This window comes from Diadema setosum, chromosome 19 (genome assembly GCF_964275005.1).
Source record: "Diadema setosum chromosome 19, eeDiaSeto1, whole genome shotgun sequence".
Classification (NCBI taxonomy): domain Eukaryota; kingdom Metazoa; phylum Echinodermata; class Echinoidea; order Diadematoida; family Diadematidae; genus Diadema; species Diadema setosum.
This window is the reverse complement of record NC_092703.1, coordinates 27,098,170-27,124,880: the sequence shown is the minus strand read 5'-3', so window position 1 is coordinate 27,124,880 and position 26,711 is coordinate 27,098,170. Positions and strand designations below refer to the sequence as shown.

Genomic DNA, 26,711 nt, shown 5'->3' with positions numbered 1-26,711 from the left:
CCAACACTTGCTGTCGGGCGAAAGCTCGGTGGTCTAGTGGAGATGACGCCTGTCCGGTGATCAGGAGGTCGTAGGTTCGAATCCTGCTCGAGTATACGCCCATGATTTTTTAACATGGCTACTACTAAACACTGATCAATTCAGTGCTTATTTACATCGATATAGGGCAATTTGTCAAACAGTTCCAATGAAAACATCTCGACGGAAGAATTTCATGAATTTGAATCAAACTTTTGTATACCAGTCAGCGAAATACAGTTAACATGGACATTTTGTTTTGCTCGAACATGGTAAACAACAAATTCTTCTTTCTTTGCCCGTAAATGATATTAATAGACTAAGTAATGCCTTCCCAAGTTATTTGTTGCTTTCCCTTTTTTTTATTACGTTTTGTTAAAAAGTTATAGTGTATTAATTTCTTCCTTTTTTTTTTGCATTTCTAAAGTACCTTGAGGAAGACGAGTCTTAGATCACTGCATGTTCTGCACCCTCTCTTCATAAATGCTATGCATCGTTCTTCAATATATTTCATCTTTTTTCTCTCTCTCCTTCTCTCTCATCCTCCCCCTCTTCCTTGGCCTTTTGCTTGTTTTAAGAGACCTTGTAGCACCCATTTCATCATGATGACACTAATACGTCATCTATGATCACTTCGCCAATAGAGAAAATACACCTCCTTTAACTATCAGACTTTGTTTCACATGAATTATGAAAAAAGTCTATGCCCCAGTGTGAAACTGCTTGTCACTGCTCGTGCAAAGAACATTCATCTTCACTTTATTATCATACAACAAGATAATAGGGTCCAGGCAGGAATCATCTGCAGGGGTAGGGATGCAGTAATATTAAATAAATACCCGATTGTTCTTATGAGATTCTTTGTATAGGGCACAGATAATGATGGTGAACTCGGTATATTAGTCATCTACCCTACAGCAAATGGAAACATGTGAAATCTATTGTGTGTGGATACAATGTACTATCACAAGTAGGTCTACAACTTACAAGAATGATTTATTCTAAGTATTTGCACGACCCCAAAGAGACACCGTTAAGGTCTTGAAATACCATTAATGTGTACCATAGGGACATTCAGTCAAACTCATTCTTAAGCAGAAAGTCACACTTTAAACCTGCAAAAACGCATAAAGATACACAAATTTTACATAGGGCCTATCCATTCACCTTCTGATTTTGAGGAATTTGGGTGTTCGTCTTCCTTTCGTGGTCCTAGGACTTCTTCCCTATCATTCTCAGCGGTGTCATCTAGATTGATTTGGGGAAAAAAGCACAGTCCAAACATGACTACATATTATGAATATCAATATTACAATGGGGCTGGGTATCCACTCATGTTTATGCACAAAGAGTTTATTCTAGAGTCAATAGCATGCTACGATTTGACACACATCTTCAGGATTATTCATTTATTCCAACAATATCTCACCTTCAAACATCCTTGCTTCTGTTTTATTGAAAATAAAGAAGCTTATACTCACATGGCATTGTTTCCAAATAAGGTAAGTCTATTTTGTTCGATTTTTTAAAAACTTGAAATCAAGACTAAATGTAAGAACTTCTACAAAGTGGGAGAAATAGGTTTTTAGACAGGATATGCTTACTTGTTGATGTAGGCCTGCCTAGTCACTTTTTCATAAAGCTGCACCAAACACACACACACACACACACACAACAAAACAAAGAAACATGGATTACACTCTAATACATACATTCCTTATATCTGTTTTGTCACAATAATTTACCAGAATCTTCGAAAAGATCTTCATCTCCTTTTTTTGGACGAGTCTCCTCGTCTGAGTCATCTAGATGATTTGCTTGAGAGAAGAAAAGTCATAGTAAAAAAAAAAATAATGCATAGCAATAGGTACATAGGCATATCAATCTTACAATGCGTTAGATCTCAACTCATGTGCATGTGTCAAGAGTATATTCTAGAGTCATCAGTATGATTTCTTGTAAATCAATCCTATTTGATTGTGATTCTAACCTGGGTTATCCAATCTCAGTTTCAGTCCAACCACTCCCCACCCCCTCCACCTCTTCTACTTCAGTTTACACCAGTAATAAATCACCAAACTTGGTGAACCTGTTTTCCCCCAGAGTAGAGTAGCTGTCAGGATAGTGACAAAGCACTCATTAATAAGATCCTGTGACAGCGTTCACCAAAGTGATAAAAAAGGGAAAGTTTGAATGTAGACAATAAGCATTTATGATCTAGATATCCACGCATGTTTATTTACCAGGAGTTTATTCTAGAGTCAATAGCCTGCTACGATTTGACCCACATCTTAAGGATTATTCATTTATTCCAATAATATCTCACCTTCAAACATCTTTGCTCCTTTTTTATCGAAATTCCAAGAAGCTTAAACGCACATGGCATTTTTTTTTTTTTGCCAAATTAGGTAAGTCTATTTCTTTCATTTTTTTTAAAAACTCGAAATCAAAACTAAAATGTCACAACTTCTACAAAGTGGGAGAAATAGGTTTTTAGGCAGGATAATATGCTTACTTCGTGATGTAGGCATACCTAATGATTTTTCCACAAAGCTGAACAAAAAACAAAACAAAACAAAGGAACATGGATTACACATTTTATACATTCCTTAAATCTGTTTTGTGACAATAATTTACCAGAATCTTCGAAAAGATCTTCATCTCCTTGTTTTGAACGAGCCTCCTCGTCTGAGTCATCTAGATGTTTTACTTGAGACAGAGAAAAAAAGGTCATAGTAAAAAAATGCAATAACTACATAAGAATAGCAATCTTAAATGTGTTCGATATCAACACATGTGCATGTATTAAGGGTATATCCTAGAGTCATCAGCATGATTTCTTGTAAATCAATCCTATTTGATTGCGATTATACCATGGGTTAATGGGTTCAGTACAAGTAGCGTCCAATCAGAGTTTCAGTCCAACCACCCCCCCCCACCTCTTCTACTTCAGTTGGCACCAAAGCACTCATTGATAAGATCCAGTGACAGTTTTCATCAAAATAATAAAAAAACGAAAGTTTAAATGTATACAATGACTACAAATGACCATCAGTATTACAATGATCTGGATATCGACTCATGTTTATGTACCGAGTGGATACATATCTAGTTGATCTATTTGAGAGAGAAAAAAAAAACAACAACCAAAGACTGAATGCATAGCAATAACTTCTGTATATGAGAATAGTAATCTTAAAATGATTTAGATATCAACTCATGTGCATGTATCAAAAGTATATTCTAGAGTCATTAGTATGATTTTTTGTACATCTTCTGCATTGACCATCAATTAACAAGTCAATCATAATTGATTGTTATTCTACCCTGGGTTTATGGTTCAATACCAGTCCACTATCCAATCTGAGTTTCGATCCAAGTACCCCCCCCCCCCCCCCATCTATTCGACTTCAAATGACACCAGTAATTACATCACTAAACTTGGTGAACCTGTCTCCCCAGCAAAGAGTAGCTATCAGTATAGCGACAAAGCACTCATTTCAGATCCAATGACAGAAAATGAACATGAAAATGACCTGAATAGACCAGTTCATGTGTGCATCGAATTCTAGAGTCAATAGCTTGATGACTTAGAGCCAGTCCCTTGCAATCAAGCCAGAATAAAGAACAAACTTTTTAGACAAACTAAATTATCTTTTCAAATAATAAAATGTAAATGCTTCAATTATCTACTTTACTAAAGTGTCCTTGATTGATCATACTTGCCATGTCAAACGGTAAAATATACAACGTAAGTATTGGACTCAATGTTTTGCACACATGAACTCAAATGTATGTCTTTTTTTGTATGTATACGTGTAAGGAAACGGCCGGCAAAGATGGAATCATGTTTTTCTTTTGTTTTTTATATTTATTTTAAACAATTTCTGATGAAATGTATATGTGCTTGCATGGCTATGATTTTCTGCAAAGAAAAACTTGTAGACCCCAATGGCTTTTATGATTTTTAACGGGTTTATAAAGATACCGGTTCATGTGCATGGATAAAAGTCATATCGGACCTTCTCTTGAAATTGACTTGTAATTGAAGTATGTAAATGGAAAAAACAAAACAAAACCCTAAAGACATGATATATGTCTTCATAAAAAGCAATGCTACAAATATTTTTGTGTGAACCAGATGTATATCGGAATGGACTGATGAATTTGCATTCTTTTCAACAAGTTCAACCAAATTAACAAAAGACTTTCATACAGCGCTTACGTGTAGAAATTGCCATCTCCTGCTTGGCTGTTTTCATTTGCTCTTCTGAAAGATCATTTCATATTGTGTAAAGTCGGTGGTTCTCAAGGTCATTACAAGCTAGTGCTAATTGTGAAATGGCTATTTTTTTTTTTTTTTGACGACGTTTATCCATATAATTATGTCTGCGTTTTTCTGATACGCAAACGTTCGATATATTTATTGCTTCTAAGTTGTCGGGTACAATTAATCGATACAAGCATACAACATTGCGGCCTGAGACACTCGCACACACACTCACATACACACCATTGGTTCTTGTGTAAAGTTTAATTATACAGTGAGTTCAAAGTTGACCAAAATCTAGAACTTAACTTTAAAATCAATTATGGATTTAACGAGATTAATTCATGCTTTCATATTCAAATCACCAACTAAATTGTACACTATTCTGCTATTGCTCATATCAATCATGTCAATGCCAGTGTTATCCGATAAGAACTATTAAGGATCAAAAGTGGGAAATGTATTTTGTAACACCTAGTACGTGTAATAGGGCATATGCATATAAATAATGCTACTGTGCACTTTGTACAAACACATTCAAATTGGCAACCGTAAACATTGCCAGTGCAATAAAAAAATCAAAGCAAAAAACCAACAGCAACAAACAAATTTTTGAAATTGCACTTAAAAAGTGAATTGATTATTGTTTCCACCTTCTGTGTTACTGGCTGCTGTCTTGTGCTTTCTGTGGAGGGGGTCTCCCAGCTTGCTTAGATTTCTAGCAAAGCAGAGGGGGCAATCTGTCCCTGGTGCCCTCTTAGTGGTGCTGCTTCTCTGGATAGCTCTTCAAATAACAAAATGAGAGAAATGACAAAACATCAATTATGAAGTTTTCACTTACATACATTTCAATGCAAATTTCAGGAGTCAGAAAGAAAAATGCAATGCAGCCCAAGCAGACTACCAAATCAACTTTTTTTAAACAACAAAAATCCAATCAATTTTTAGTTAGTTGGCGATAGCTGTCACTTACTTATACTTTCTTTTTTTTGGGGGGGGGGAGGGAGAAGGGGTATTGTTTCCCTTCTTGATGAAAGCACATATTCTCAACTTCTCAGTGATGCATGTGATTTTTTATTATACAAATAATGAATTGTTTATGACTGCAATGGACAGAATATTTCATGAGGTGAAAGATGAAATGATCCATTCAACGAGGCGCAGCCGAGGTGAATGGATCAGACATTTTCATCTTTCACCGAATGAAATATTCTGTCCATTGCACAAATGAAAAACATTTATTATTTGTTTTATATAACACCTAAAATAGATCCTTGTCATTTGATGTTAAATAGTGATTTAGAAACAAGAGAGAATCTGAGATCGCGAGAGTGCTCACTAGCGCTTTACGCTATTATAGCGTGCTGTCGCATACATACACTGCGAACGCAAGCGTTTTACACGCATAGTGCGTCGGGCTCTCAGCGAGTGTGCAATGGAGCAAATCGTATGGATCCAAAATTGCGCGGTAAATGGAGTCACAATTGCACGGATGATGACGTCAAAGTGAAATGGGCCGAATGATATCAATGTCAAACAACCAATCAAATGACAAGGATCTCTTCAGGTGTTATATAAAGATTTTTATATCATGTGTTGTGTCAATGATATTTGCTTTTTTGTTCAGATGCAAACATCCAATCTCCAAAACTAATCGGACATGTTTCAGGAGTCCATAGTTCATGACTATATGTGTCTTCTCTATTGTATCTTATTAGACTATACAAATTCAGCTGATGAGATTCACGTATACTGTATAACACGTATGAATAAGCAGTTGCGCAACAAAAAAAGAAATCATACTTGTAGGAAAGAACGATAAAATATTCCTTAAATACCTTTCTCGGGACAGACATATATATTTCCATCGCTCCTCCCCGTACAATTTATGTTCTCGTTCCAAGTGTTTGCTCATATCCTGTGTTTTCTTGCAACACAGTACACAGGCTCGCTCCATGGGATTCGATCTTCCTAAAATCAGGGAAACCACAAGATGACAATCTAACTTCTGTCTATATCAATTAGCAAAATACAGTAAATATGGACATTGTTTTGCTCAAGCATAGTAGACACTGAACATCAACAAATTCTTGTTTTTCTTTGCCCATAAATGATATTAACAAACTAAGTAATGTCTCACTGAGTTATTGTTTGCGTTCTCAGTCTTTTTTTTTCATTACGATTTGTGTAAAATTGTAATGTACTAATTGATATGTTGGGTTTTTTTCTTTTTTTTTTACATTTCTAAAGTACCTAGAGGAAGACAAGTCTTAGAGCACTGCATGTTCTGCACCCTCTCTTCATAAATGCCAAACTTTATCTTTCTTCAATATATCTCATATTTTTTCCTTCTCTCTCATCTTCTCCCTCTTCCTTTCCCTTTTGCTTGTTTTAAGAGACCTTGTTGCATCCATTCCATGATGACAATAATACGTCATCTATGAACACTTCTCCAGTAGAGAAAATATACCTCCTTTGACTATCAGGCTTTGTTTCACATGCATTATGAAAAAGTCTATGCCCCAGTGTGAAACTGCTTGTCACTGATCGTGCAGAGAACATTCAGCTTATTATCATACACCAAGGGTATAGGTTCCAAGCAGGAATCATCTGCAGGGGTAGAAATACATTAATATCAAATAAATATTCTTATGAGATTCTTTGTCGGGCACAGATAAAGATGGTGAACACAGTATATTAGTCATCAACCCTACAGCAAATTGAAACAGGTAAAGTCTATTGTGTGTGGATACAATGTACTCACAAGTAGGCCTACGACTTATACTAGGAATAATTTATTCGAAGTATTTGTGCGACGCTTAAGAGACACAGTTAAGGTCTTGACATACCGTTAATGGGTACCATAGGGAAATTCAATCAAGCTTATTAAGCAGAAAGTTACACTTCAAACCTGCAAAAATGCATAAAGATACATACATTTTTCATATCCATTTACCTTCCGATTTTGAGGAATTTGGGTGTTCGTCTTTCTTTCGTGGTCCTCGGACTTCTTCCCCATCATTCTCAGAGGTGTCATCTAGATTGGTTTGGGGAAAAAAGCACAGTCAAAATGCATAGCAATGAATACAAATGGATATCAACATTACAATGATCTGGATATCCACTCATGTCTATGTACCGAGAGTTTATTCTATAGAGTCAATAGCCTGCTAAGATTTGACACACATACCTCAGGATTAATCATTTATTCCAATAATACCTCACCTTCAAAAATCTTTGCTTCTTATTTATTGAAAACCCTTATACTCACATGGCATTGTTGCCAAATTAGGTAAGTCTATTTCTTTCATTCTTTAAAACTGAAATCAAGACTAAAATGTAGCAACTTCTACTAAGTGGGAAAATAGGTTTTTGGACAGGATATGCTTACTTGGTGATGTAGGCCTGCCTAGTGACTTTTTCACAAAGCTGTACCAAAAAACAAAAAAAAACAAAAAACAAACAAAAAACAAAACAAAACAAAGGAACAAGGATTACACTTTATATACATTCTTTAAATCTGCTTTGTTACAATAATTTACCAGAATCTTCATTTCCGCTTTTTGGATGAGCCTCCTCGTCTGAGTCATCTAGATGATTTACTAGTACTTGAGAGAAAAACAAATGCATATAGCAATAAGTACATAAGCATATAGCAATCTTAAAATGTGTTAGCTATCAACTCATGTGCATGCGTCAAGAGTATATTCTAGAGTCATCAGCATTATTTCTCATAAATCAATCAATAATTTGATTGTTATTCTACCCTGGGTTCATGGGTTCAATACCATTCCACGTCCAAACTGAGTTTCAGTCCAACCACTCCCCACCCCCTCCACCTCTTCTACTTCAGTGGACACCAGTAATAAATCACCAAACTTGGTGAACCTGTTTCCCCAGGGAAGAGTAGCTGTCAGCAAAACACTCATTAATAAGATCCAGTGACAGCGTTCACCGAAATAATTAAAAAAAGTTGAAATGCATACAATGACTACTATGATTTTAATGAACATCAGCATTACAATGATCTGTTTATCCACTCATATTTATGTACCAAGTGGATACACATCAAGATGATCTATTTGAGAGAAAAAAAAGCAAATGCTCAATGCATAGCAATAACTTCTGTATTTAAGAATAGTAATCTTAAAATGATTAGTGGAAAATGAGCAAAGAAAATGGAATTCCATTTGGATTCGAACCCTAGATCTCCGGATGGCTGGCCCGGTGTTCTACCGACTGAGCTATAGACCCCGTTTACAGTGCGAGGCTCGGCCGCGGCTCGGCCGCGGCCGAGCCCTCCTTCCTTTCAGTGTAAAACGCGCAAAAGGCCAAATGCGAGGCCAAAATTGACCGCACATTTGGCCACGCTGTAGAGGTGGTCTCGCGGCCGCGGTCGAGCCCGGCCTGTTCTCAGTGTAAACGCAAACTGGGCCAAATGTGCGGCCAATTTTAGTCTGGCTTCCAAACCCTCTGCCTGTACTATTTCGCTATTCTGGATATTAACCCCCTCAACGTCGAAGAAAATTTAAGGATTTTTTTTCCCTTCGGCAAAGGCCTTTGCCCGAACGGCGACTTCGTCGCCACGGAATTCAGTTGGCACTAAAAAAGGTGAGATCACACATCGCTGGTTTAAATGGCGGTTCATGGCGGTTCTCAAACCGCCGTGAACCATGTCCAAATGATGGCGGAAAGCACTTGAACGCGATGCGACTACGTTCTCAACACATTTTGAACACGGAGTAAACGCGGATTGACGCGGTAGGAACACGGATCTCCCCGGAAGGTGGAGGAGTCCATACCAAGCCCATGTAGTTAGGTGCAATCAGAGCCCTTTCATTTGTCCTCAATGGCTTTCAACAAGGAGCGTTTTAAGTTATAAGTGATGCAACACGCAATTATCTTCAAGTTTCAACGTGCTTTTTCTCTTTCTCTTTTAATTTTTAAAATATCTGTATTAACTGTCATTAAAAAGACATACATATCAAAGCATAATCCAACATAGTTTCCAAAGTTTCCTGTTCATTCGCAGGTTTATTTATCAAGTGATGTACAAGTACTTGCTTGTTTCAACATCTTTCTTTTTCTTTATTAAGTTTTTGCATAATTTTTTCGCGTATTGAATCTAAGATCTTGTTGCTTGTTTATCCATGTTTTCACAAAATTGCTCCTTCTTACCTTTCAGAGCTCCTTGTGAAATATGAGCCTATGAGAGTTCCTAAATCGCAAGGGCAATCTGTATGTGATACCCTCGATCCATTACAACAAACTACTATGACAAACGTAGTTTATGCCGCCCCAGAACTGTGGAACAGCACCCCAAGTGATAAAACATGCAAGTTCCATCAATAAGTTCAAAATGTTTTTAAAAACTTATCTGTTAAAATAGTAACATAGTGATTGTAGATGATGATTAATGCAGCATGTTGCTGTTTCTGAAATTACCTTTTCCTGTTTATCTTTTTGTTCCCCCTCTTAATCGCATAGAGACCTTGCCAAAGGTATTATGCGCTTTATAAGAACGGTAATAAAGATAATATAATAATAATATCGTTAACAATAGTCAATAAAAAGACATATGTACATTATACATTATCAAAGAAGCATAGGACCTATAGGCCTACATGTGTGCATAGTTTCCTCTTTACTTTCAGGTTCACGTAACACAATAATGGTGATTTTTTTTTCAAGTTTCAACATTGCTTTTCCCTCTACTCTCTTAAGTTTCAACATGATATTATCTGTATCAATTAACATAATATATATACATAAGTCTTCTGTGTATAACTGTAAGCTGTTAAGCTTGAACAAAAATTATGAACTTACCTTTTAATGTAAATGATGGTTTTAATGTAAATGAGGTAATTCAACATACCTAACAACTTTTTGAACATCAAACTCTATTTCTTACTGTATATGTGTTAAAGAAGTAAGGAAACTATAGCATTCAATATATTTACCCGATCTTGGATTATGGGTTCATCTTTGCTTTTTTTTTTCCTCCATTTTTTATTCCTCCGCCACGAAGTGTCGCCGGAGCCATTATTCTCTTTTAAGTTCATTGTTTCTTTCGCTTGAAAATTATGGCGGTGTTAACATGGTATTATCACGGATCTTGCGGTGCAAACACGGAGGATGCCGTTCTTTACACGATGAACGGCGATATGAACACGGTCCATTTCAAACCGCCAATACCGCCACGAAAAATTAAACATGTTTAATTTTTCTTTAGGTGCAGTTTTTAAAGATGCAATCACACATCGCCAGTTTAGATGGCGGTTCATGGCGGTTCAGAAAATCGCCGTGCTCCGCCAAAGACCGTTGTTTACACCGTATACAAACCCTGGTCATCCGTCACTCATCCACCATGAACCCCGAGAACAGCGGGAAACCGCGGGGAACCGCCAGAAAAATTAAATATGTTTAATTTTTCGTGGCGGTCTTGGCGGTTTGAAATGGACCTTGTTCACAACGCCGTTCATCGTGTAAAAAACGTGTTTGCACGGCAAGATCCGTGATAATACCGTGTTAACACTGCCATAATTTTCAAGCGAAAAGAAACAATGAACTTAAAAGAGAATAATGACTCCGGCGACACTTCGTGGCGGAGCAATAAAAAATGGAGAAAAAAAAATGAACCCATAAATGCAAGATCGGGTAAATATATTTAATGTATAGTTTCCCCATTTCGTTAACACATACAGTAACAAATAAAGTTTGATGTTCAAAAAGTTGTTAGGTATGTTGAATAGTATACATCATTTACATTAAAAGGTAAGTTCATACTTTTATTAAAGCTTAACAGCTTTTAAGATGGCCAGCAACGTGAACCTGATTAGTTATACACAGAAAACTTATGTAAATATGTTGGGTTCCGCTTTCGTGATTATGTATGGCTTTTTGTAAGACTGAATGTTGCTACAGATATGTTGAAACTTAAGAGAGTAGAGGGAAAAGCAATGTTGAAACTTGAAAAAAAAAAAGACCCCACCATTATTATGTTACGTGAACCTGCTGTAAGTAAAGAGGAAACTATATGCACACATACTGTATATGCTTCTTTGATAATGTATAATGTATAATGTACATATTTCTTTTTTATTGACTGTTGTTAAAGATGTTATCATTATATTATCATGGCATTATTGCCGTTCTTATATAGCGCATAATACCTTTAGCAAGGTCTCTATGCGCTTTAGAGGGGGAACAAAAAGATAAACAGGAAAAGGTAATTTCAGAAACAGCAACATGCTGCATAAATCATCATCTACAATCACTATGTAACTATTTTAACAGATAAGTTTTTAAAAACATTTGGAGTTATTGATGGAACTTGCACGTTTTATCACTTGGGGTACTGTTCCACAGTTCTGGGGCGGAATAAACTACGTTTGCCATAGTCGTTGGTTGTAATGGATCGAGGGTATCACATACAGATTCCCCTTACGATTTAGGAACTCTTATAGGCTCATATTTTACAAGGAGCTCTGAAAGGTAATAAGGAGCAATTTTGTGAAAACATGGAAAAACAAGCAACAAGATCTTAAATTCAATACGCGAAATAATTATGTGAAAACTTAATAAAAGAAAGAGAGATGTTGAAACAAGAAAGTTCTTGTACATAACTTGATAAATAAACCTGCGAATGAACAGGAAACTTTGGAAACTATGTTGGATTCTGCTTTGATATGTATGTCTTTTTAATGACAGTTAATACAGATATTTTAAAAATAAAAAGAGAAAGAGAAAAAGCACGTTGAAACTTGAAGATAATTGCGTGTTGCATCTCTTATATTAATCTGTAAAGCACAGGGGGCTACAACTTTTCATAATTTCTTTAAAACTGTGTTTACCTAACAAAGCAAAACGCTCCTTGTTGAAACCCATTGAGGACAAGTGAAAGGGCTCTGATTGCATCCAACTACATGGGCTTGGTATGGACTCCTCCACCTTCCGGGGCGATCCGTGTTACTACTGCGTCAATCCGCGTTCGCTCCGTGTTCAAAACGTGTTGAGAACGTAGTCAAAGTGCTTTCCGCCATCATTTGTACACGGTTCACGGCGGTTTGAGAACCGCCATGAACCGCCATCTAAACCGGCGATGTGTGATCGCACCTTTAGGGTCTGAAAGTCATACAATACCAAATTGCGTTTGTTTACAAGCAGAGCGCCACTACGACAACATATTGAAACGTTTGAATCAAAAGCGCGGCCGAGCCCGGCAGTGTACACCGACAAAATTTCGGGGCTCGGCCTCGCAATTGAGGTTGGGCTTGGCCGCGGCCAAGCTGGGCTCGACCCAGCCCCGCACTGTAAGCGGGGTCTTAGAAAGCCCTAGATCAGTTTTCGTCCAAGACACAAATTCTCAATGCTCGGATGGTCAGAAGCTATAGCAGTGTGTTTGTGTGTGACACACTCGCACACATTTAAACCTGACATAAACCCGAAGGATAATTCAACTTGGGGATAAATGCGAGGGATCACCGAATCTTAAAATGATTTAGATATCTACTCATGTGCATGTATCAAAAGTATATTTTAGGTTCATTAGTATGGTTGTCTACATCTCTTCAGAATTGATCATCAATTAACAAGTCAGTCATAATTCATTGTGATTGCCCCCCCCCCCCACCTCTTCCACTCTTCTAGCAGTAATAAATCATCAAACTTGGTGAACCCGTTTCCCCAGGTAAGATGTCAGTATAGTGACAAAAACACTCCTTTAAGGTCCAGCAGTGACAGAAAACTTTAGCAATGCAGCACAAGATAAAACACATGAACACCAAAATAAATAGAAAAGAAAGAAAAAGCAAATTTCAAATTCATAGTAATGACTACAAAATCATGAAAAACAACAGCAAAATGACCTGGATATACCCATTCATGTGTGTACCAAGAATTCTAGAGTCAACAGCCTGATGACTTACAGCCAGTCCCTTAAATCAAGCCAGAACAAAGGGGAAGCATAAATCATTAATACCAACCCAGTGGCGGATCTAGATGGGGGGCGACAGGCACACACCCCTTTATTTTTTGTTAAAAAGCAAAAGAGATAAAAATAATAAAATGAAATGAAACCCGGAAGTAGCATCAGAAATATAAGTGACATCCCCCTTTACAGAATTCCTTGATCTGTCCCTGCAACCATCTAGAGTCTTGAACTGTGCAATTGAGGATTGTTGCTTGATTGGCCATCGTCAAAAAGTGACTATCGTTATTCACCTTCACTTTGTTTTGTTGTTGTTGTTGTTGTTGTTGTTTTTTTTTTTTTTGGTAAAGGGGGATGAGGATATACTGCCTGGAGAGACTCTATGACTTATTATTTGTTGCACTTCTTAGACAAACTAAATTTGCTTTTGAAATAATAAAACGTAAATGCTATCTACTTTACCAAGGTGTCATTGATTGATCATACTTGCCATGTCAAACAGTCAAATATAAGTATTGGACTCAATATTTTGCACACATGAACTCAAATGATAGTACAGTATGTTTTTACCTTTCGCTGCCGAGCCAAAGTTTTCTTCTTTCACTCCCTCTCTTGTGTACTCTCTATACACGTCAGGAGGTACAGCGTCCTGCAACATTCCACGAAAGTCGGCTGGAGTCTGTAAATTATGAAAAAGACACACACACACACACACACACACAGACGGAAATAGGTCAATAGCCATACAAAACAGTATTTTCACTTTATCTATCATCTTTCATGGTAAGTAAAGAATAGATCTAGTTAGGTGATCCGAGTATCCTCTCGGATCACCTTCTGTATCTGTACTGATTCTTTAATCTTCTTCTTCTTCTTTATTTGTTTCTTTATTTCTCCTCAAAAGTTGTGCAGAGGTTAGCTCAGAAAGTCCTCTGCCTATCAATTTCAAAATCATACCATGTATGTATCATGCCTCAAAGATGACTGATCTAATGTATCATAGTGATCAGTCGACCGTGACGTCACGATGACGTCATTATATGAAAACACATTTTCATTCATATCTCATTAATGGAATGCAAATTTTCAATGAAATTTACGTCACATATATTTCAAGTCAAGCGCATTCTACTCATATTATCAAAATTCATATTTATTATTAAAATGTGCGCGTACGCACGCGTTGAAATATTTGTATGCTCCAATCGAGCTCAAAATCTTTTTGCACATGTTTCAGACCATTTGGAGCATTTTTTGAAAAATTGAAAAAATCGGACGGACGCGTACGCGCGCGCACATATACGCACGCACAGCTCATATGCAATGAAAATTTCCCGTTTTTTCACTTTGATCGGATGTCTGAAATGTCAAGGAATATTTCTACCAAGTTTCAAGTCAATCCCACTCAAAATGACGTCATACGGGTCCGTCAAAGTTGAAATTCCGCGCGCGCGTCAATGGCGATATACAGTGCAACAATGCCAAAAAACTGCCAATTTTAAATCCGATTTTACTCGTCAGGATGGACGGTGACCCCCCATTTTCTTTACATATTCTGAAAGCTGATGAGTTGTACATGTCATTTCATGGGTTGGCAATGCTGGAAAAATGATTGAAATATATCAAATTTCTTAATAAAGTTAAAAAAGTAAATTTTCAAAATGACGTCATCAAATTTCAAGTTCATTCAAGCATATCTCACTTATTCTTTAGTTGATTTTCGTCCAAATTTCAATATGTTGTAGCTTATTAAATGGTCTTTCAGATATATAATAACAACAATTTGATTGGATGACGGCATCACCTCGTAAAAAGGGATTAAATGTAACATTGTTAAATTTGACCAGTTTACGTGTTATCTCTATGGGAGTGCAGTTTTTCTGGAAATGAAAACTGACATGACTATCTTTATCGAGCACTAGCTCACTTATGCTTCGGTGAATTTCTCCCATATTTTAGTATGTTGTAGCTGAGACTTTGGGCTATCGTTAGTGTGCCCTTCGTTCTTTCATACGGAGTCGGCATCATGCCCAAAAACCTGGTTGAAATTAAAGCTTATCTTCCATTTTTTTTTTCATATTCCTTTCTTTCTGCAACTTTCTTTGCAATAACTCAAGAAAAACAAGCTCTATCAGCCCAATATTTTGCACATGTTTAGTTTATGTCACGTACATTATTTCATAAAATAACAACTACTTGATCGGGCACCTTCTTGGGTATGTAAATTAGGGTCAAAGGTCAAAAATGTTTCATCCTGTATCTTGGTGAATACATGTCTTATCTTTCCCATATTTTGCATACGTAAAGACCATGTTACAAGAATCATTTCACAAAATAACCACTTTTTGCTCAGACGCCATCTTGTCTGTGCAAAGTAGGGTCAAAGGTCATATGTACTTCTTTCTTTATCTTCATTATGACGTGTTATCTCTATGGGAGGGAATTTTTCTAGATGTGAAAATTGACATGATTGTCTTTATCTACGACTAGCTCACTTACCCTTCGGTGAATTTCTTCCAGATTTTAGTATGTTGTAGCCAATTTAATACTCTTTAAGTTCTATTCCATCAAAGATTTAATCGGATGATGTCTTCACCTCGTGAAAATGGATATAATGTAACCTTGTCAAATTTAACCAGTTTACGTGTTATCTCTATGGGAGGGAATTTTTCTGGAAATGAAAATTGACATGGCGGTCTTTATCGAGCACGAGTTCACTTACTCTTCGGTGAATTTCTCCCAGATTTTAATATGTTGTAGCTGAGACTATGGGCTATCGTCACTGTTCTCTCCAATTTTTCATACGACGCCGAGATCACGTCAAAAAACTTGGTTGAAATCAAACTTATCTTCGATGTATTGAGATATTTCTTTCTTTCTGCAACTTTCTTTGCAATAACTCGAGAAAAACAGCCCCTTTCATCCCCATATTTTGCACATGTTTAGTTCATGTCACGTACATTATTTCATAAAATAACAACTACTTGATCAGACACCATCTTGGGTATGTAAATTAGGGTCAAAGGTCATAAATGTTTCAACCTGTATCTTGGTGAATACATGTCCTATCTTTCCCATATTTTGCACGCGTAAAGACCATGTTACAAGAATCATTTCACAAAATAACCACTTTTTGCTCAGATGCCATCTTGGCTGTGCAAAGTTGGGTCAATGGTCAAAATACTTCATTCTGTATCTTCGTTATAGTGTATACAGAATTTGGTACCAAAGATGGCAGACCTGACTCTCTTTTCTAAATGAGAATCCAAACATCACACGGCCAATGTCTCTAAACACAGATGAAACGTATATGGTCATGTCTATTGCGATCAGGACTCGAATCATTGATTAAAAAAAAATCGGATCACCTAATTTGTCAGTCTTGACAAATTCCAAGTCTAGTTAGATTCTGAACTTGTCACTTTCGATCAACTAATGAAAAAAAAAAAAAAACACTCCTCCAGGTACAACAGGCTTTATATTTCTTTAGGTCTATCCCATCATTTGTACTATTGACTAGTATTGAAGAAAGAGATTGACTTCACAAGAGAGCAGGCCTATAGTAGTTTAATTCATAAATTCATTTTTTTTTTTTAGGAAGCAGTAGTTTAAACTGCTGTCCATTTCTTAAGCAATATACCATGGATCCTACTAGGGTCCATGGTATTTGCAGTTGAAGATTCTGTAGAGAAAGGTTTATGACACTGCATTAAGCATCAAAGGTCAAGTGAAAATTGGTTGTATATAGTGTATTTGTATGCAGTACATATTACCAGATAAAGTTTCTTTAGAGAAAACATCAGGCCATTAATTTTGGTCATAGGTCAAGTGAAAATGTTGAAATTGCATGCTTTGGTCAAAATCGTAGAAATGGCTTAAGGTCAAAGTTTAGATTAAAGTGCTAATATTTCACTACTTGTGAAATTACAATATTTTTTCCTTACAACTGAGTGTACACTTCTGCGACAACATAACTGTTCATATCAGGGTGTGTGTGTGTGTTTTTTTCTAACTTTTCAAACCCGATCTGGCAAGAAACAGATCAACTTGTGTGCTTGTTGAATATATCAGAAAACTGCATCCAATTAGCATGCATGTGTTTGCTTGTTACCTCCGCCAAGGGAGGAGGTTATGTTTTCGTTACTGTTGGTTTGTTTGTTTGTGATTGTACTAGGATATGTTTTATCTAAAGACAGCACAAATACAAATGTGGTATTTATCACTCGATGCTACACGTGCAGGATTGACAAAGACCCCTCTCCTATCATAAATAATTATGCTTATGAGACTTGACAGCAGTATCAGCACCTATCCTTATATCATTTTTATTGCGTCACATTGCCAGGTCAGACATTCGGGTCATCTTCACGAAATGAACCATGGTGCAATTTTGTGATTGATTTTGACTTCACTGAATATTTATTAGTAAACACCTTCGGACCTATGGGAAAAATATTGAAATACCAAAAATCTGCCAATGTGTGATTAATCATAAAATGGGGACACACAAAAATAAAGACACATCCGGTATGTACATTATGTGGGTATTCATACATTATTCACACACATAATGTGTATACACGCCCTCACAGACCCTTACTCTCATACAAGCTGTTTTGCATACCATGGCTTACCAATCATGGTTGACTCTTGTAATACCTCCAGCTTCTATTATGTTTCCTGAACTTGTCCTTCCCTGTTGTTCTATATTGCACCAGATGATTTGCCCACCCTCAATCCACTTACTTACTGCTTTACAAGCCCATAATTATCAAAATACACCTGGATATCTGTTTATGTTGTGTCATAAGTGATGTGAAATAATCCTTGGCTTTGGTTTAAAGAAATGAAATCCATGCATGGTATGCAAACTTTGAAGACCTTCTTTGCTCTTCATGCATGGCAAAACCCATATACAAGGAAAACCCAATACATTGTAATATCTGATTGTAGTATGTGTGTGTGTGTGTGTGTGTGTGTGTGTGTTGTGTATATCTGCTTTCTCAATGTGAAGAGCTTAATTACAAAAGGTGCCAAATTCCCTTTTGGTCTTTTGGAGTAAATCAAGGTTTGTTATTTCACCCCTTCCAGTGTTTCCGCACCTCGAACACCTTTTCACATATTGAAGAGAAATCATCACACATCATTAAAATGGCATTCAAAGAAATCCTGGTATTACAGTTATTTTCTTAGAAATATTTCAAATCATAAATTCCAAGGATGTAGCACCTTTTGGAATTAAGTATTTAGCGCCCTTTGGAATTAAAATGTTGACATGTCATCCAGCAGTCCAGGGTATACAAGTCATGCTCTATTGGATCTTTCTCACTTATTGCACCAAATGAGACATGAGTGCCTATCAACCATAAATTATTCATGCAATCAATTTCCAGGATCATTCACACTACAACCTTTAGGACGAATTCATTACATGTAATAGATGTATCAAAATGGTTTTCATGAAGGTAAATATCGCTCCGGTGTTGCCTCCTCATGCATAGAGAAACGACAAACAAGCAACCTGAAAGCATGGAAAGGGCGCTTTTGTTTGGGTGTCTCCGTCGGGATCTCGGCAATCTGTACCCTTTTTTTCTTTTTAGGTCTTTCCTGTGTAAATAGTGAATTTGAAGTAAATTTCAAGGTTGGAGATAAACAGAAATTTAGTATCGTTGCCATAGAAACATTGGCTCGATCTGAAATGCGTTGATTTGAATATTTAAAAATCATATGATCGAAGTGGGTCCTCGTCTCGCACAGTTCAGAGTTTCTTCAACGCCTTCTTTTTTAATCTACACCACTTATTGATCACTACTAAACTGCCAATTTTTTAGTCAAGCATGTTTACTAGATACTGATCTCGAGTTATCCTGCCCTTTTCTGCAAGATATTAAGTATTTATGGAGTATTCGCATAACTTTCCAAAGCTTGAGGTGACGCACACTTCCCTTCGGCAGTCAGCCGACGCTGCTATACCGTTAAATACGTGACGCACACTTCTGAAACGGGCTGTATCTATCAATCTTCTCCAGAAAATGTCTTTTAAAAGATTATGTGGATAAATAGAGCAAAATTAACCATGGAAAAGTGAGGAATAATGATTTTTCTCTGTGATCTCATCATTATTTGATTCTTTAATGCGTTTGTAATCCAAAAATTATGATATATTCAGATGAGGAGGTATGTTCCTACACTGATATCTTTCAACTTAATTGCGCTGTTGATTTCCGTGTTTTCTAGAGATACCTAAAAAAAAAAAAAAAAAACAGCGAAACGAGAACCAGTGAATCCCAGATTACTTGGCGAATATTCTTTTAAGCATTATTGTCATAACGATTGATGTAAGTCGTCAAACGATCAACAAAAGATACATTGGGCGCGCACACAAACAGACACTCACACACTGTTTTGCCTGGCCCGCGCCCAATGTGAAAGCTGTACGATTTATTGACATGGATCAACGGACTTACACAGTACACCGTATATGGAACGCGTGTCGCACCCAAATTCTTCGCTCACGTCGCCAAAAATCCAGCGAAATTTGAAAATGACTGCATTTACAGTATTGGGAATAGAATATGAAGTTCGATACCAAATTTAATGATCTTGGTATCATACCATTGTCTTCTGCGTAAGATGCTCTTTCTATAAATGCTGTCAAACTAGCACTTTTAGAACGCAAGGTACTGAAAATCCATCGCTCCGCTTTTTTTCCGGGGGGGGGGGGGGAGGCACCTGGTATATATATATATATATATATATATATATATATATATATGAAAAAGTCAGTCATACCATGGACACACAATATATAATGTATTGATGTATAAAATATCTATAATGCCATTGCTGACATAATACAAACTGTACAAGCAAACACGTACAGCTGCCATAAAGCATGTCTGCTGAAGGGCGAAGCTTGAAAATGCAAGCAAAGGGATTGCAACACAGCTTCTTCCTTGGTGTAATTTCGGTTTATTCTACATAAAATCACACAGATCCAACAACTTCATTCATAATGTCCGAAACATAAACTTCATGAATCAGTGCAAACATTTATGTATTTAGTAACCCTTCTGCGGGAGGAGAGATTGAAATAAAATGCAAATACCTCAACTTATATAACATTAGAAAAGTAAAAGTGATTTCGAATCTAAACCTTTCAGGGCTGCGTTTCAGGACCCGAGAACGCAAACAAGCATTGTACAAATGATAACAATGAATTCCAAAGCATTACTTGGGGGAAGAGGTGAGTGTGCAGGATGGGAGATTTGGCACCGTAATTTTTCCCAACAAAATGTAATTTGTTATTAAAGGGATCGCGCAGTTTTGGTTGAGACCTAATTTCAGGTTTCTAACATTTTTTTGTGAGATAATGAGAAACTTCTTGTGAAATGTGAACGAGCATGGGTGTAATTGTATGAGGAATTCAACGTTTATTTGATAAAAATTCGTTTTGAAATGGCTGAGATATCAAAAAAAAAGAGTGATTCTAATAAAGTGTGGGACCCACACTTTATTACGATCGCTTTGTTTTACTTTGTTTTTGGATGTTTCAGTCATTCCAAACCCGATTTTCATCAAATAAACATTGATTTCCTTTTAAAATGTTTAGGCTCTGTACTAAATCATAAGTGTTTTCTTTGTATCTCGCAAAAAGTTAAAAGCCCACTTTTCATCTCCACCAATACTGTACTATCCCTTTAAGGTTGCCATGAAAACCATTTCGAACATGGTAAACGATTTATGTTTAACTCTTGTTTAGGTTTCATTGTTAAACCTAGATTAGTACATTTTTTTCCACACAAAAATGTGTCAATATTTTTGTACGTTTTTTCTATCAATCATGGATATTTGAAATTTTCTGGGACTGTCCTAATGACCATGCAGTTGCCATGGTAACAGCACTACTGACTATCCCTCATAATAATTTTTAGGGCAAAGAAGCACATTTCATTCATACCAAGGTGCCAAAAAGGGGTTGTTGCAGTCCACTCTTCAACCCGTCCACTGACTTCGCTGATTATGAGATAAATGCCTATATGCACTTAGTTGTATAGCAAGCTGCATGTACAATGTATATGGGCCTACGCTATCCATTCAATTTTTTCATTCAAAATGCGCGTCCTGTAAAAATACATTGTCCCATTTAGAATAACATAAAACGAGTAATCTTTCACCTCATCTTATAATTTCTTTTCTGCATGTGATAACAGAACATATATCATTATGTCCAATAAACAAACACTTTTGAATAGATTGATTTACAGAGTGTAAAAAAATCTAAATATTGGTAGATTTCACAAAGTATAATTTTGAGTAAATCACGGCTTTTTGTTTCATTGCGCCACATATTTAAGTGTAATATTGTACATTTCCAAGTATATTTGCCAGGGTTTTAACTTCAAATAGAAGATCACACATTTTTAGTTTGAAAGGTACTTATCAACCAATACTTTTTTCGCCTAAAAAAAAAAAAATATATATATATATATATATATGGTTTTTTATATTCTTTTGAATTTTGCACTAAAAAAGGCATTTTTGTGTAAAATTGCGATTGACATCTAGCCATACGCTAAACCTCAGAATTTTTGCAAGACTTTCAGCTGGGAAACTAAGCATTAACAAATTTTGCTGTCCAAAGGAAAAAAAAAATGTCTTGGCCGGCCTACTATAAGTAGGCTCAATTGGAGGCTCAGTTGGATCAATGGCTATAATATATATTTAAAGAGAGTAGGTATTTGGAGATTTAAGGATTTTTACTACCGTTGACCTTTTTCTGCATTGAATAATCTCCCAGGTATGGAGAAAAGTGTAATTTTAGCATTAAACAGTAGAATTTTGGTGTATCAACCTGGCCTTTGACCCTTGACCTGTCTGGCAGTATATGCATTGATATGAACTATATAAGTTTCACGATGACACCTTGAGCCACTTCCGAGATACGAAGAAGTGAAATTTTGTATTTTCCTTGACCTTTGACCTTGTGGCTACAAACTTTCCCGGAGAATCTTTATTGTTGAATTAACTAGTAAATTTCAAAAAACATTCACACACACACACACACACACACACACATACAAAATATACATTGTTCACCATTGTATCTCAACATTACATTCTGTATCACAATTTAGATCCCCCAGAAAAAAATGAAGAAAAAAAAAAACATAACTACATCTATAATCAACGTACAAACCTCCGCTCTTAAAAACATACAAAGTCATCTGAATATAATTATCATAGCGTGTGTACTACCTCTTACTCACGTCACACACATTAAAATAATAAATCGGACTGTTTCTTAATAAAAAAAAAAGAATACGTGTGCACACACAAGACCAAAGTGGTCTCCTAATCATGCAAATAAAATTCTTATTCTATATAAACCCGTACATCATCATAAAACATAAAACAAAAAACAAACAAACAAACAAACAAACAGTGCAATTACCAGTAATGTTGCACATTTTATTCTGTTGAGGTACTGATTCTTATGTCATTACTATGTCTGAACATCAGTTATACTGTCTCTCAAAAGGGAGAGACAAAATCAGTCTACTTTCAGGTCATATTTATAACACAAGTAGCAAAACCTGACAACTTTACAGAAGGCTGAACAATGCATACATGGAAATGGGAGAAGGTACTTCGACAGAAAATACCAAAAAAAAAAATGAAATAATTTTCAATCAAGGCATTATGGACAACAATAAATTATCAATCTGGAATCTGGAATCTGGAATCTGGAAACTCTCAACTCTTACAACAGGCTACTATATCTCATTGATAAGTTTCCACTACGGTAATTAGATGCAGTGGCGGATCCATAGGGGGCGCAAGAGGCGCACGGCCCCTTTATTTATCATTAAAAACAAAAGAAATAAAAGGACAAAAATAAAATGAAACCCGGAAGTGGCACCAGAAATATCAGTTGCGCCCCCTTTACAGATGGGGGTAAAATTGGACACTATTCAAGCAGTATTATTACTTTTTGGACTACATTGAACACAAATACAAGTTCATGTACAGTACAAAAACTGCACATTTTAGAGTCGTTGCCTAATACATGTACTATTGGTATCTGTGCAACAAAAACATTATTCAGACACATGAAATACTATGTGATGATATTGTTGTCATAGACTTTTTTTTTTCATGGATATAAAAAAAAAAGAATAAAAGGTATCAAACTCTCCTACAGACATGACTGGATTATGGTAATTGGGACACTCTCGAGGTATAATGTATTTGGAAACATTGCAAACATACACATGCACATGGACAATACTAACATAAGTACATGTATTATAACTATGGCTCACCAACTTAGTTGTGGGTGGAGGGGTGAGGGAGTGGTGGTAAACTCGGAGTAATATATCAAACAGATAACCTCAGCTTGGGCTTACTATCAAACCATGAACAATGGTTTATGGAATTAGAAATCACAAATAAAGGAAATTACAAAGCACGTGTCACATGAACTGGCTGAGAGGACACTTGTTTAAGTTACTTCATCTAAGCAAATGTTTCTTCTGATTTAGTTACAGATTTGAAGTGAAACTTAGTTCTTAACTAAAAAAGCACTCAAAGTGTACAGACCTCCACCAAACAGCTCATTTCCATCCACACATGCAAGCTGGAAATCAACCAAATTTCCAATAGGAATATACAGAAACTTTCGTTTACGTTAGCAGCTTCCCTGTACTCCTCCACAATGCCTCGCCCGAGCAGAGCATGTACTTGGCATGCTTAGTACGAGCTGCAAAGGCAAATCTCAAATACATGTGGTTTGAACTCCTAAAATCATTGACCTTGCCAAAAAAAAAAAAAAAATCCATAAAAAATCCAAAGCTAGCCCCGAATCACTATCAAAAGTTAATCATCTTAACCTTGTGTCAACTTTTCCTGCAAGTTTCATCCAAATGAGTTCATACTTTTTGAGTTGTTTTGGAAACAGACAAACAAATCAACAGTGATGAAAACATAACCTCTTGCCTTCTAGGAGGTAATAATAATACAAAAGAACAAACTTGATTGTTAAAGTCATATACAGTACTGACAAAAGAAATTCTGATCACAAACTCCAACTGAGTGATTATGTATCTATTCCAGGACTATCTTCCTCATCTACGCAATTCACTCCATACAAAGATGCAACATGAAAACTGTTTCAAACACTTTTTGCCATAATTTCATAGAACAATCATACAGTGAAACCCCTAATAACGAGTTCGGTTATAGCACGTAATATCAGCACTTCCACAGACTGACATTGGTTTCACTGTAGTAACTTATAATATCAATGAGGTGCCTTGCACAACACATTTACTTAACAAGTGTTGCAAAACTGTCTGCCACTATTCATTCATGTCATTTATTCATTTATTTCCATATCAAAACATAACGCTTACAAAAATACAATTGACATGCTACAATTTATAGATTTTGATATGAGAGATCATAAGAAAAAACACTGGGATTGTCAAGAGGCTTGTCGGTTTACATCTCCACTGAGCACTAATCAGACAAAAACAAGAGATAAAACAACGTTTGGAGAAAGATGCAGAGGCAAAAACAATATGCATACTTTATACATACAGTTTCAGGTACATTTCGTCCAAAATACAATTTCTATTAAGACTTTTAAATTGACTTAAATTCTTACTTCTATTGATTGATGGAAAAGGGTATTCCAAAGAATGAGGCCGTCTTAAAATATCGATTGAGTTTTTTAAATCCGTTTAAATTGTGTGTGATTATTTTGAGCATTTCTGGTGTTGTAAAATATGAATGGAACAATTCAGAATGAATTATTTGTAAAATACTACATGAAGGGTATTGCTATGAATTTTGGCAAGAGTCTCGATGGTCTGGTGCTCACCTAAATACTGCAAGTTCCTCTTCCATGTATTCTTGTAGACTTGTACCTGAGAACAGTGGCTGGGGGGGGGGGCAGCTTTGAGAGCTGGGGACATGGTGTCCATTTGCATATTCCATCACGTTGGTAAAAATACCTGCCAAGTTCACTGTACTTAAAAAGTTGGGACTATGCAGTTTGGAATATCATAGAATATTCCTTAATTTATGAGATTTGGGCCCATTCGTATACATTGAGATCCTGTCCCCCTAGGAATGCTACGTGCCAAGTTCGGTGAAAATCCATTAGGCCTAGATGTTCTTTTGTAGAAGAAGATGATGTACAATCTACGCCTGCATTTGGAGAAGGGTATCAAGGTATGCCTGTGCTGAAATGATAGATATACATAGAATTTGAATAAATGATCCTACTAATGCTTTCAGCATCCAGCTATTATATACCAATGAACACTTCTGAATTGTTAATAAAGTGTAATTTTTTTAACAAATGCATCTGGACAAGTTGATCAATAAGGAATAGGTTCAATAACAGTGGAATAAAGGAAGCGATGCACATTGTAAACATCATAATCTAACTAGAAATGTTGCTATGGCGACTGATGCCTCCGCCATAATGCATGATTCTCACAATAGGTGTATAGTGCAATGTATTCCCAATGTGTGATGACAGTTTCGCATGTCTGGCAAAACATTGAAATAGCAGGTTTGTCAGAAATATCTTGAATGTTCACTTTCCGTGAACTAGGTTTGCTATAATTGTCTATCAAAGAGTGCAGGTATATGTATTTGGGGAATTGAGGATTTTTACTTGACTTCTGACTGACCCTTTTATCAGTTTATGCATTGAGTAATTTTCAAGGTATGAAGAAAGAGTGTAATTACAGTATAAAATAGATTTTTTTTTTGCATTCAAACCTGGCCTTGACCTTTAACCTTCGACCTTTGAACTTCTGGCAGGAAATTTCCACTAGAATCTCCATTGGGTAATACATGTATACAAAGTTTTAAAAATAATAATGCAAGCATTGCATATACTAGTAAATGAGGGAAAGAGTAAAATTTCGAAGTGTTGACCTTGACCTCTGACTATTGACCCATGACCCCTAAATTCCCTAGATAATTCCTGCCAGTCAGTACATGTGTATGTACCAAGTTCCATGAAGATACATTGAACCATTTGCGAGAAAAGTAAAATTGTAACATTTTCACCTAACCTTTGACCTTATGACATGAAACTCTCTCTAGAGAATCTTTATGCAGTAGTACATGTCTACACTAAGTTTCAAGAAAATAACTTTGGGTATTGCATGGATATGGGGGAAATAGCAACATTTCTAGCTTTTGACCTTGACCTTTTGACCTTTGACCTCTTACCGATGTCATCTAAATCTACTCAACTAATTGCCCCATGATCATACATCATTCTTGGACCAAGTTTGGTGAAAGCTGCTTCATCCAGTTTTGAATTATCACATCATTTGACCTTGACCTTTGACCTTTGACCTCTGTCCGATTTCACTCAAAAATCAATCAAGTAATTGTCCCACTATACATCATCCTTGGACAAAAATTGGTGAAATTTGCTTGATTCAGTCTTGAGTTATCGCGTAAACA

At 36.3% G+C, this 26,711-nt stretch overlaps 1 protein-coding gene across 1 annotated transcript in view; it reads right to left on the bottom strand.

The window, feature by feature from the left end:
• Window positions 1-26,711, bottom strand: part of LOC140242389 (uncharacterized) — a 200,169-nt gene that overhangs the window by 2,090 nt on the left and 171,368 nt on the right. Inside the window, exons 10-17 of the mRNA XM_072322125.1 lie at window positions 13,788-13,896; window positions 7,831-7,896; window positions 7,245-7,325; window positions 6,127-6,259; window positions 4,942-5,072; window positions 2,656-2,727; window positions 1,764-1,835; window positions 1,186-1,266 (exon numbers count right to left, since the gene is read on the bottom strand). Of these exons, the coding sequence (XP_072178226.1) occupies window positions 1,186-1,266; window positions 1,764-1,835; window positions 2,656-2,727; window positions 4,942-5,072; window positions 6,127-6,259; window positions 7,245-7,325; window positions 7,831-7,896; window positions 13,788-13,896 (745 nt within the window). The remainder of the gene's footprint in view (window positions 1-1,185; window positions 1,267-1,763; window positions 1,836-2,655; window positions 2,728-4,941; window positions 5,073-6,126; window positions 6,260-7,244; window positions 7,326-7,830; window positions 7,897-13,787; window positions 13,897-26,711) is intronic.